The following is a 12,426-nucleotide window of genomic DNA, read 5'->3' as shown; positions in this document are numbered from 1 at the left end:
GGAAAAAGCGAAATAAACTACCAATGTGATTCCCAGCCCCATTACGTGGACTTCATGGTAGCGCGATTCCCGGGAAATGTGGGCGGTAACTCGTGCGGCATACCAGGCTGTACCACGTGCTTCTGATCGGGATGCGCTGCTTGGACGAGTTCACCATAGTCCCGGGCCATTTTCTCGTACCTTCTCTGGTAGGCCGTCCGCTGTTCACGAATAGTCTTGGATTGATTCAACAAGGCGAGTTCCAACACGGCCGATTTCTGTATTTTTGCTTCCATCCGATCCAGTTGAAGCTTGATACAGTCGAGGGCCGTCATGTTGGCGGGTGGTGGACTCTTACGGCGACGGGCAATGCTGCCGCGAGACACTCTCTGCAGAAGAACCTGGGCCTGTTGCAAGGAGCGCTTGCTTTTTGTCTTGGGAATACTGCAATTTTGAGAACGGGATGAGTCGTTGCCTTGATGTTCCAATTCTTCCTCCATGTGATCCTGGTCATCTTGTTCTCCCGTCAAGCCATTTCTTCTAACGCAATCATCGTTGGCACTGCTGGCCACGCAGTCGAAGCGTACCATCTTTTTGCTGGCTGTCTTGAGAGGCACACCGGAGAAGTCCAAAGCCTCGTCAGCCAAAAACGGTGCGTTGGATAGACTCGTCTGAGATGTCACTTCTTCATCGGCGGGGACCGGAGAGATTGTCGAGGATTGTTGCGATCGCTCTTGATCACTGTCGGTATTCCTAACCACCGTGGGACTCTGAGCAGCTGTCCCGTTAGTCAAGGGGGTAGATTTGTTGCTAATGGCAGAGAAAGTCATGGTGAGTGAGTCGACTCGAGATTTTGGATCGTGCGTTGTCGTGTTTGCGGTGCAGGAATTTGTGGGAAGCGGAAAAGTGAACCTCGAGAAGTGAACCCCGAAGCGCGGGCGTGTGACGTTGGGCGAAACTTTTTGAACCAACATGCATTGGTACCAACCATTTACTGCTTGTGTCTCGGAATCACGGAAACTCCGTAGAGCGTGAATCATGGACAGCCCCCCGGGGCAAACCTTGGACAATGACGCCGCCGGCAGATCTAAGCCATATATGAATCACGCATCCGTTTGGGAGCCCCTTGCGGATCCACGGAAGTACGGTTATTTACGTATACCCTTGCCGTTTGCAATACTCGAAGCCGATCCGCGGAATATCAGATCGATCACGAGTCAGAAACCAAAAACTTCACATACGGAACAGCGACCGTTCGCAATAGTAAACTTGTATCGTGACAAAATTTTGAATCGATATGCGATGTCGCCAATTTTTGGGAATAGGTCCGAACTTACCAAATTGAGATGCTAAGGAATCGATTTAAAGAGAATGCATTGCCACCCCGAAGCGCACGACGTCCAACCACGGACAAGCCCCCCCCCGCGCTGGAGGACGGTGTACGGCACTCCAATCGCACATCTGTGGATCCCTAATTAACGAATTAGGACAGTGCAGCCGTGAAAGAAGGCATGCGCGCCTCCTAAATCCTAAGTACTCTAGACGAGGATTCCTTCCCTTTCTGTCACGATAGTTTCACATTTAGTCCGTTCGTTGACATGTCCGATTCTGTACTTGTACGGACAATTCATCGCTGCGACGATGGACATGAAATTGTAAACCCTCCCCCATCTCTAGCCTCCAGCAAATGCGAAACAGCCAATGTTGACATTGATGAGAGACAATCCCTATATGTGTCGTACACAGTAGTCAGGGCAGAGAACAAGTCACAGTAAAAGTATTCGTCTCCGGGCAAATGAGCGGTGTACAGTCTCGGGCGTTCCAACAGCTCGTCGCGGGCTTGAAGGCGAAAGGAAAGACGTGTACGGTCGTCGAGTCCTGCTGCGGAGGACTGATACAAGCAAGTCTCATGGCCGTCGAAGGCTCCTCGCGTGTCTTCTTCGGCGGAACCGTTGCCTATAATACGCAACGTGCCCGAGGGCTACTTTTGAATGATGCGGCCTTACACGCTAAGTTGCTGCAACCCCCGCAGTCCGTGTCCGTCGAGGAAGAGTCCGAGGCGGATGCGTACGTACGATCGAAACTCCACTGGACTTCCACGGTGGCACAAGCGTATTGTCAACAACTCGATACAGATTACGCCATTGCCGAAGATGGAGCAGCAGGACCAACCTTTCGGCCACAGGGATTGGAACGAGGCTTTGCGGTTATTGCCATTGCGGGAAAGGACGAACGGGGAGACGTCCAACTATTGGCACAAACCGTAGTGCGTTCCACACACGCCAATCGTGAACAAAATATGCGACTGTTTGCCGATGCGGCGGCAGACCTAGCTATGGAAACCATTGGCATTGTAGCTAAGGGATACCGGAAAGTTGACCTAGCCATTGAGAAACCTTCCAACAAAGCAAACGCTTGGTTAGATCGAGCTACGAGCTTACGCTCGGATGACGAAGCCATTGCCAAACTGGAACAACGTCCTGATGCCAAGTATGTCATTCTCAAAAATGCGACAGACTGCTTACTTGCATCACCCACCGAACTCGCTCTGTTGCATGACGTTCCGTCCACCGTGAAGAAAACGTTCTTGGGCCTGGACCCGGAGTCTATCCCAATCTTTGGCGTAGATGTGGATGAAACCTTTACGATTCCGACGTTTGCCCGGTTTTACAATACGCGAACACACGCTCCATTGCTTTCAGAGGAGCAGAACGAGTTGGTTTTGTACGCAACGGCCATGGCACAGTGGAAGAAAACGCACCACTACTGCTCTAATTGTGGCGCCACTCAAACACCAATGCAAGGCGGCTCGTGCTTACAGTGCAGTGTTTGTAAATCCCTGTCCTGGCCTCGTCAGGATCCCAGTATCATTGTGCTTGTGACTAGTCGAGACGGGAACAAGGCGCTTCTAGCTCGATCTCATCGGCATCCGCCGAAAGTACACACTGCCTTGGCTGGCTTTGTCGAGGCCGGAGAAACATTCGAACGTGCTGTTTTGCGAGAAGCCTGGGAAGAGACTGGTGTACAAGTTGATCTGGAATCGGTTAAATATTTGGCGTCCCAGCCGTGGCCGTTTCCACGATCCACCATGATTGGTTTCAGAGCCACGGCGGATCACACCAAGCCGATGAATATTGATCATAACGAATTGGTGGACGCCCTATGGTTTTCCAAAGAAGACGTCCGAGTTGCCGCCCAAATAGCAGGACCCACAATGAAAAAAGAGTTTGCCGAGAAAGTTGTCCAAGAGAATTTGACCTTGCCTGTTTTGATTCCGCCAAAAGGAGTGTTGGCACGGAGACTGATCGATAACTGGTTAGAAGATGCGACCTAAACTGTACGCAAAACAACACACATAGAGAATTGAAACTGGGAGTTTCCAACAGCACTGCAAGGATGGGCATGCCTCCGACTAATTATGCGTAGCTCACATTCAATAGACTAGAGCGAGATCATTCTTTGCATTACCGAAGCTCGTGCATTATTATAGGAAGCATTCACAGTCATGTGAATGTCAGCTGCGGACGTCACACGGCGGTCACGACCAAATTTGATCGCGGAACCTCTTTCGGGACGCGTTCATGACGGACTCGTGTCACAGATGGTTTTACCCTACTTGAATCCCACCCCTGGCACATCGCAATGGCCTCGTTCGCATTCCTGTCGTCGCGGTCGCCGCGCTTTCCTTACGACCTGCCACATTTTGACGATACGCTTTTACAAAAATCATGTTTCGGAAAAGTCTACTTGCGTGCTGTTGTCTGTTCTTGCAATATAAATCCGCCTCCGCCTTTCGGGGACGATTTCTAGCAAAGCGATATGCTACTGCCGCCGATAGCACTGTGCTGCAAGCTACGAAGGAGCGCAGGCCTTGGGACTTTGTGCGTTTTGTGACGCAATCTTCCAAATTCGTCAGCATTTTTCCTACTCGCACTCCGACGCGTATGGTAAAACCCGGCAGAGTGCTCTGGGATCCCAAGGGTGATGGCGAAAATGACTTCACGCTGGCTCCACTAGATGATGTTGTCATGGGAGGAGCTTCGTCGTCCACCTTCTCCTTCGGGCGCTGGAAAGGAACTGTGACGGATGCGAACAATGGGGGATTTATTGGAATTCGATCCACCCCGTCATTCCTATTCGACATGAGTGCCTGCGAAGGCATTGAAATCAAGCTGACATCGGACGATACACAGAGGCGTTTCAAATTCGGCCTTCGCGACTCAAAAGAATTTAATGGTATAGTCTGGACAGCCAGTGTGGATGTCAGAGGCAGTAAAGCCGTTCGCGTGAATTTCAATAAATTGGTTCCAACCCTCTTTGCCAGAACGGTTCCAAATTCGCCAACGTTCAAAAAGGACAACGTGGTCGGGTTGCAACTGATCTATTCCAAGTTTGAATACGATGGTGAAATGAATCCGAACTTTACGCTTGGCGACATCGACGTTGCCGTTTCGGAAATCAAGGCCTTTTAGGGATCGCGTCATTTCGTAAGCAATATTGCATCATCTATAAGTGCATAGAAGTTCTCGCTTTAATGTATACGGCACCTAATCCGCGATGATACAAAAGGGGGAAATGGCCGTACCATGCTGCCGGCACAAGAATTCATTCGACCCGATCCCAAGAACTTTTTCAATGATTCTCGTGATCGTCAATTGACTTTATGCATGGAATGAATGTATTGACTGTGAGACGAAGGTTGTCCATAGTTTGCTCAAACGGACCATTTACGTTGGCCTTAAATTGCCGGTTGCCATGCCTTTCCACTTTGAAACAAAAACTAAAATTTGAATTTACAATTTATTTGGCTATAAAGTAAAAGCGAGCAATCGATTTTACTGTTGTAAACTAAAATAATGTCAGGGTCACAGTCACAGGCATAATTGCAACTCTGATACTCTGGAGGAAACGCGAGTAGATCCACACAGAGCGATGCTATCGGAATGACCCAGATATGGAAGGCAAGGTTGGAAAGCTCGGCGCACATCTCCAAAAGCAACCATGGAGCACTATCCAGCAATCCGAATTTGTTGAACGAATAGCCACTGATCAAACTGGTGAGCTATATTCCTTCTAAGTCGAGATTCCGAACATTATGTATCGTCCAAGGGGGGCCACCAACTCCTCTACTGCGTCAAGGTCGAATGGTGCACTGGACAAGGACTTGGACGCCAGTCTACATTCTCAGTCTCACCATGGTCAACGACCCGCTAGGCGGCGTAGTTCTCTGGACAACTCTTGTCTGGCTGCTCCGGAGACGTTTCGAGAGTATCTGTTTGATATCGGTCAAGATGACAAAGACTTGGAAAGGGGGCCGCGCGAGCGACGACGACTTAGCCTCAACAACCGCACTTCCACGACGACAATTTTCCTAGCCGGATCGCCGTCTACGCATCGACCCAAGATCGACTTAGATAAGGATTGGCATGATTCCTTTCACAGTAAGACTCCCACCGATCTTCTTTCTTCGCATCACGACTCTGCGACGAGTTGGGACAGCGACGAGGATTCGTTCTGTGACGCTACTGAAGAAGAACCGGCGAATAGAGAGTATCTGCGACGCGATTTGGGAGCAAGCTGCCGCTGGAGCGACGACGGCTCCGAGGACTTTGACTTTGAAGATGAAGAAGATGTCAATGTTGGCCCCGGGAGGCACTTGATGAGTCGTTCTACGTCTAGCAGACGAGCAAGCCGCCGTCCTCGACGTCCTATTGGTCCGGCGGAAACGGCAGCCCTGACAAAAAGTATATAGCTATTGTCTTGTTGAATCCATTATGATAAATGTAAGTACATCTTGAATTCCCCGTCACTATACAAAGAGAGTCACCTGCTTCACTTACAAGCTGGATGCAGGGATTCGAATGAGCAACCTATCGCATGGGTCTTGAAGGAACGAGTTGACCCGACAAATGAGGATTTCAGCTACTGCACAAACGAAAAAAATCAAGTTGCTTTTCGGATTTTTTCCTTTGTTTTCGTTATCTCTGGATGGAAGAGGCCAAAAGAATTGCGGTAGGATATACGAACGCGCCTGGTATTGGTGTGAACATTCGTTCCGAGTCTCAACAGCTCTGAATGCGCGAAAACCCCGTACAGGGAATTTCAATGGCAAGGTAACGCGGGTTTTTAGGTATAGAATGGAATCACTTAGAATTGGTTACACTCTAGGAAGCTAACAGTAAGACTCCAAAGTCTCTTTTCTCATGCCAATACCGTAGCACCAAAAATACGTGTCCTTCACTACTGTCGACGTCAACTCCGCATGAATAGAGGCTCTCTTATAAAGTCTAGCTAGCAAGCCAAATCTCCTTGAGATTTATCGGCAGCCGTGATAGACTTCCATACAATCCTGGGCCAATAACTATCAATCTCTCTTTCAGCTTAGCTAGTGCTTGTCTCGCGAGTTGAATGGCCGAAAATTGGCCATATATCTCTTTCAAAACGGTTAATAGAATGGTTAACGAATATACGCGACGTAATGTAAGTGACGCATTTACTTAGCTTTTATACCAAATGCGGGCCCCAGGGCAAGAAATTTTGGGTTCTCGTGAGATGTCGAAACACATAAAAGAAAATTTTCTCAATACGAAATCCCGTAAATGAGTACATATGCTGGAATTTTAAGGCGAATTGCCCATTGTCTATCAAGATATTTCAAGATGTAGCTTGTTTTATCGCAATCGTTTTGCTTAGGCCGTTATAATCAAACTATCTAGGAACAAATATCCGTTCAGCAAACGTTGGGTTTCTCTCTATTAGTATTATATGCAATACTTAAACGCCGACTCGGATCTTGCACGATACATGTTTCGCTTGTTCCCTGCCACAAAGTAAAAGGAAGCGACAGCACCCGCGAAATCAAAAGCGGTTTCTGTAGCCTGAAGCACAACGGCATCAAACAATTCTGTTAGCCCATAGTATGATAGGTTTTCGCCTCTATTACTGCTTCAGCTTACTTTGCTTTGCTGTGGGGGAGCAAGATAGCCGAGTACGCCGTCTGCGGAAACAAAAAAGTACAGGGATGCGCCGCCTTTCGAGAAAAAATACCGACGCGGCACTCCGGCTACTGGAAGAGCAAGATTTGCAAAGCAAAGAGAATACTTCGGGAGAAAACGATAGTCAAAACGAAATTCAGCTTTGTCTTGAAACTCTGAGGCAAGTTGCTGTAAACGACAAACTGTCGCACCGTGAATATGTCAAGTTTCTGTTTGATCTGTCTGGAGGCGACGTAGACGTGAGAAATTTTACGAGTTTGAGCCCAAGTTTCAAAGCTGTTTTCGACGCAACTGCCTGTCCCGCTGATACCGAATGTGCCGTCGATCATCCGTTCGTTTCATTAAAGTCGGGTCAAAAGTCAGAGCAACTGCAGCAGCTCCTTTGCGTTGGTGCCATGTCCGAAATTCGCACCGAAGTTTCCGTGTCGTTCGAATACACAATTCGATACAACAGTGTATTGATTTCCGACGAGAAAGTGATCGTGTGCTTGGAAAACGGCTCTGAGAACTTTTTAAGGGATAGCTTTGGCTGTGAGCAAGTCGTGCCGAAGCGGCAACGAAAGTTGCCTTCGGCGTCCGCGCCAAAGTCCGACTTAAATCTCGACTCTGACTTTCGCCGTATGCTGGACGAGGAGGGATTTCGTGACCTGCAACTGAGTATGGACACTGGAACCGATAGCTGTCGATACAATGCAGACGTAGTAATTGACATGCTGACGACCTTTGGTACGTGGAACTGACTCGAATCCAAAATGAAAATTGCGTTCGACCACTCACACGCTTGCTGCAGACTGTGATCCTCCCACTGTGGACCCTGATTTCGAGTGTCTATTGGTGCGCTCCACGGCAACAGTCTCGGCACCGGCAATGGATGAGCCGTCCGAGTCGGAGTTACGGACGGAAGTGACTATGATGCTACGCAATGGTATCAATGGTGACCAGATCGGCGCTTTTTTACCTTCTGATTGTGTGCTGGCATGAGAAGCAAACAGTATTCCTCCCGACACTCTCTGTGTACAGTTTGAGACAAGAAGCAGCATGCTATTGGAATGCTGTACAGTCAAATATAAAAATTCAAACATAGCTCTTTGGAAACTTTACAGGACTGACAATTACGTATTCCTTGTAGCGACGGCCCTGTTCCAGTGTCTCGAATCGTACTGGTGTGGGTTGCGGAAGTCTCCGAAATTCGTCCATGCGCGGAACGCCTCGGGTCAATCGCGGAACCGGCAGACGCTGGCGCACAGGAGGGTGGCCACGGCGGCGTGGGCCAGTCCGTAGCTGGTCCCGTCGAGTGCCCGGAGTAGGGGCTCCGAGACTCCAAAAACGGCGTAAAAGAGAATGAGCACGGCGAGGAGGGCGAGGAGGGCCACCGAGGGTGCGTATCCGGGCATGGTGGTGTCCAAGAAAAAGTATATAAATTGTGGACCGTGGGCGGGTTCGTTCCAGGAAGTGGTCATGCTCCAGGAGAAGACGACGTAGATCAAGCCGATCAAGGGTGCGACGCCCACGTGGGAGGGGACGGTGGACAATCCGGAGAGACCAAAGGTTTCCGAGACGGCCAAGACGACGTTGACGTTGTGCATGAGAACGTTACGAACGTGTTTGAGGTTGGCAGTGTCGCCGTCTTTGGCTCGGAGTACGGAGGGCCAAATGACGTAGCGAATGACGGCGGCGACGAGGAGTGTGAAGGGTGCCGCGCATTCCCAACAGAGCAAGGCGAGTCGGAGGATCCAGGGATGCACCGATTGTTCGAGGGAGGTGCCGTCGGGGTTGTTGTGGGTGGCGAGTGCCGCAGAATAGGCAATGTAGGCGTTGAGGGTAAAGGAGAGTCCGAGCAAATTCCAACTCCAGGAAGTAAAGGGAAACATGGTTTTAATTCCCGAAACGCGATTGGGTACGATACGCAAGCGACTGCCCTTTTGGTAGCCGGTACTCTGCTCCCAGCCTGGACTGAAACAGACGAGATAAAAGGAGGTTCCCCAAATGAGCAAGGCGACCGCGGTTCGAATGTAACACAAGCCCATGAGTGAGGGTACGAGTGTGGGAAAGAGAATGCGGGTAAAGCGCTGTACGGTGGCGACTCGATCCAGTTCGTCCAGTGACGGTATGGTTTGTACGAAAAAGGCGGACAGAACACCGACCAGTGCGACGGAATGCCACGGCGGCGGCGCGGCCGTCAGAACTGGATCGGTAGAGATCAGTGGAGCGGACGGCATCGCGGCGGCTTTGGACGAGGAGGATTGCTTCGGTGCCATGCCTGTACCCGCAACGATACAATGTTTGGCTTGGTCGTCGTGAAAGGCGTGTGCTTGGACGAGGTCCGATCGTTCGTCGTAGGTGTGTGTCGACGGCGGGCTTTGTTCGGCTCAAGAATCTCTGGAAGTTCTTCTCCACGGGCCTGGGGATAGCACTCGTACTCGCGTATCTATGCTGGCGCTGGTTTTGGTTTTCTGGGGAGTATCAAAGGAATCCCGGTGTGTTGCCAGCAGTTCCTTCAATCACTGTCAATCAATTAGTCACTGTCAATCGATAGGTGAATCAATGTTTCACACCGTTAGCCTCCAACGTCTCCCGGGCGTATAGATTTCCTCCCCGATACGATCGATTCCTTTGTCGAATAAGGTACCCAGTTCGGTCGGTTGGCGAATACGGTAGAAACGTTGTGTAGCACTCACGATCTGGGAATAGATGCTTGCATTCTACAGTCACAGTCCGTATACCTACCTACCTATTCTTCCTAATCCAGTCGGCACGCCGGATCGGTACCGTTTCGCGCCGTACTGTACAATAGAAATCTGTCGTTCGGACTCTTTCTCATAGTCAATCACAGTCACACTCGTACTATCTGTAAGTACACCGGTCGGAAATAAATAGGGACCTCTCTAGCTCACGTGTTCGACCTACCTCCTACCGGTATCTTTCTCTCGCTGCGCCAAGAGACAAAGATAGGTGAAGGCATTTCCCACACTAGACTCAGAGTCAACGTTGACTTTTTGGTACCTCATCAATTGTATGTAGCATGACCCGTTCGCAGGTCGTTTCATCCTCGTCGCAGGGTCTCCCCACGGATACCACGGCAGTAATTTGTCTAGCGGACGCTGCCGCCGGAGCGTCGCCGTTGCATCCACTCAACGCGAAACTCCGTCTCTATCTACTCCAGCAACTCCGTGCGGCGGAAGACAATCCCGCCGTGACGTCTCTCATCCTTACGGGTGGAGGTCCAAACTTCTCGGCCGGTGCCGATTTGACCGAATTCGCCTCGTTGATACCAGCAGCAGCAACAACAGTTCCAACACCCAGTGACGTCGGGCACCACCATCCCCACGCTGCCCCTTCCTTGATTGACGTCGTCACGGCGATAGAAGCCTGTCGCAAACCCATCGTGGCAGCGATTGACGGAGTCTGTTTGGGTGGCGGTTGTGAACTGGCGCTCGCCTGTCACGCACGGGTCGCCACGGCCCGGGCTCGTCTCGGACTACCCGAAGTACACGTCGGGGTCATACCCGGGGCCGGAGGAACCCAACGATTGCCCAAACTCGTCGGACTTCGGCAAGCCTTGCCTATGATTCTACAAGGATCCACCGTGTCGGCTGCTAGTGCCTTGCGCATGGGATTGTTGGACGCGATTGCTCCGGAAGCGACCGCGGACTCCTTGCGAACGACCGCACGGCAGTGGGCGGCGTACGGAGAAGTCTTACCCACCATTCGGCGGACGGGAGACTTGCAGCGTCCGGAATCACCCGCGGAAGCGCACGCACTCCTACACGTGGCGGAATTGAGTCTCCCCCCGCTCGGCTCGCACGGCATGCGGGCCGCCATTCAAGCTCTCCGAGCCTCCGGTACCCCCATCCAGCACGGAATGCGAGTGGAAACCACACACTTTCTCGAAACTCTAGCGGAGTCCGCAAGGACGTGCCCGACGGCACGTCTTTTTTGCCACCAGGCGAGCACAAAAAGTGTGGAGTCCGGTGTCGAACGCTGTCCCGACGGCCGGACCTCCGCACGGGCTCTGGTCCAAGGACGACGCACAGTCGGCCGTGCCCGTCGCCGTGGTCGGAGCCGGTACCATGGGCAGTGGTATTGCCCTCGTCCTGCTCCAAGCCGGCTTTCACGTGACATTGGTCGACGTCCACGCGCCAGCTTTGGCCAAAGGAATGGAATTTCTAAAACGCACCCTCGCCTCTATGGTTCAACGTCGTCAACTCAAACCGACTCAATTAACCGCACTCGAGGCAAAGTTACGGGCAACGTCCAATTTACAAGAATTGTCGCAGTGTCTACTCGTGGTCGAGGCCGTCGTGGAAAAACTTATCGTCAAACAGAGCATTTTTGCCACGCTCGACAAAGTCACTCCCCCGACCGCTCTGCTCTTGAGCAATACCAGCACGCTAGATATTGACGCCATGGCGTCGGCCGTTTCCAGCCGCCGGCGCGGATTGTTCGCCGGTTGGCACTTTTTCTCCCCCGCCCATCGCATGAAACTCGTCGAAATAGTCCGTGGATCGGCCACGTCCGACGACACCACGGCGCTGCTACAAGCCTTGACGAAGCAAATTGGCAAAATCGGGGTTGTGGTGGGCAACTGCGATGGTTTCTGCGGCAATCGCATGCTTAAACCCTACTCGGCCGAAACCGTACTCCTCTTGACGGAGACACAGACCACTGTAGCCGCACAAGATTACGCGATTCGGGGAGTGTACGGAATGGCCTTGGGACCTTTCGAAATGGCCGACTTAGCCGGAAATGACGTCGGCTACAACATTCGCGTAGAACGTCAGTGGGCCCGCAGAGCCAGGGACGATCCCCTTCCGCCCAACCGCCCCGCGCGGTATACGGAACTGCCCGACGTGATGATATCTGATTACGGTCGACTGGGACAAAAGGTAGGAAAGGGATGGTACGACTACGATTCGAATATTGGCAAAGGTCGTAAGCCGTTGCCGTCGTCCGAAATGGATGCCTTGATTCGACGGTACCTGGCCCCCAAGCCATCGCCAGCTTTGGTCGCTGCAGAAATAATAGAGCGGGTGTTGTACCCACTGATCAACGAGGGCTTCAAGTGTCTCGAGGAAAGCATTGTTCGCCAACCCAGTGATATTGATGTGGTGTACGTGTACGGTTACGGCTGGCCCGTGTGGAGGGGTGGTCCCATGTATGCGGCCGATCACGAGATTGGCTTGCCTCGTCTGCTGCGAACCCTTCGTGAACTGTCGAAGCAATTTCCCACTACGGAACATTACGTCCCGTCGGCGCTACTCGTTGAATGCGTCGCACGGAAAGTAACCGTGGAAGAGTACTATCAGAAGAACTATCACACGGCATCGACTGGATCAGCAATGCTCTCCAAGCTTTAGTTCAGGAGGCCTTTTGCTGTTTGATGGTAAAATTTGTTGTGCAATGCGGTTGCGCTATTCTATACGCCCAAGATTTTCAAAGATTGGAAAGTCGA

The 12,426-nt window shown here is 51.4% G+C and overlaps 7 protein-coding genes across 7 annotated transcripts; 5 read left to right on the top strand and 2 right to left on the bottom strand.

Annotated features, from left to right (window-relative positions):
* Positions 1–41: 41 nt before the first annotated feature.
* Positions 42–809, bottom strand: PHATRDRAFT_40322 (predicted protein; the record flags this gene model as incomplete). Its single annotated transcript, XM_002184268.1, has 1 exon — positions 42–809. The coding sequence occupies one exon, from the start codon at positions 807–809 to the stop codon at positions 42–44; it is 768 nt and encodes a 255-aa protein (XP_002184304.1).
* Positions 810–2,716: 1,907 nt separating this feature from the next.
* Positions 2,717–3,313, top strand: PHATRDRAFT_16157 (predicted protein; the record flags this gene model as incomplete). The annotated part of the gene is made up of 2 exons (XM_002184362.1): positions 2,717–3,160; positions 3,230–3,313. The coding sequence occupies 2 exons, from the start codon at positions 2,717–2,719 to the stop codon at positions 3,311–3,313; spliced, it is 528 nt and encodes a 175-aa protein (XP_002184398.1).
* Positions 3,314–3,698: 385 nt separating this feature from the next.
* PHATRDRAFT_49580 (predicted protein) lies at positions 3,699–4,781 on the top strand. The gene has a single exon (XM_002184361.1). The coding sequence runs from the start codon at positions 3,708–3,710 to the stop codon at positions 4,449–4,451; it is 744 nt and encodes a 247-aa protein (XP_002184397.1). The 5' UTR covers positions 3,699–3,707; the 3' UTR covers positions 4,452–4,781.
* Positions 4,782–4,978: 197 nt separating this feature from the next.
* On the top strand, positions 4,979–5,865 carry PHATRDRAFT_49579 (predicted protein). Its single transcript, XM_002184360.1, has 2 exons — positions 4,979–5,762; positions 5,833–5,865. The coding sequence occupies exon 1, from the start codon at positions 5,075–5,077 to the stop codon at positions 5,729–5,731; it is 657 nt and encodes a 218-aa protein (XP_002184396.1). The 5' UTR covers positions 4,979–5,074; the 3' UTR covers positions 5,732–5,762; positions 5,833–5,865.
* Positions 5,866–6,898: 1,033 nt separating this feature from the next.
* On the top strand, positions 6,899–7,955 carry PHATRDRAFT_49578 (predicted protein; the record flags this gene model as incomplete). Its single annotated transcript, XM_002184359.1, has 2 exons — positions 6,899–7,700; positions 7,765–7,955. 2 exons carry the CDS (start codon positions 6,899–6,901, stop codon positions 7,953–7,955), a joined length of 993 nt encoding a protein of 330 aa, XP_002184395.1.
* Positions 7,956–8,188: 233 nt separating this feature from the next.
* PHATRDRAFT_40317 (predicted protein) lies at positions 8,189–9,232 on the bottom strand (the record flags this gene model as incomplete). The annotated part of the gene is made up of 1 exon (XM_002184267.1): positions 8,189–9,232. One exon carries the CDS (start codon positions 9,230–9,232, stop codon positions 8,189–8,191), a length of 1,044 nt encoding a protein of 347 aa, XP_002184303.1.
* Positions 9,233–9,984: 752 nt separating this feature from the next.
* On the top strand, positions 9,985–12,331 carry FAO1 (peroxisomal bifunctional enzyme; the record flags this gene model as incomplete). The annotated part of the gene is made up of 2 exons (XM_002184358.1): positions 9,985–10,842; positions 10,874–12,331. Exons 1-2 carry the CDS (start codon positions 9,997–9,999, stop codon positions 12,329–12,331), a joined length of 2,304 nt encoding a protein of 767 aa, XP_002184394.1. The 5' UTR covers positions 9,985–9,996.
* Positions 12,332–12,426: the final 95 nt, after the last annotated feature.

The sequence above is a fragment of the Phaeodactylum tricornutum genome, chromosome 23 (genome assembly GCF_000150955.2).
Source record: "Phaeodactylum tricornutum CCAP 1055/1 chromosome 23, whole genome shotgun sequence".
Taxonomy (NCBI): Eukaryota; Bacillariophyta; class Bacillariophyceae; order Surirellales; family Neidiaceae; genus Phaeodactylum; species Phaeodactylum tricornutum.
This window is presented reverse-complemented; position numbering and strand designations above follow the sequence as displayed.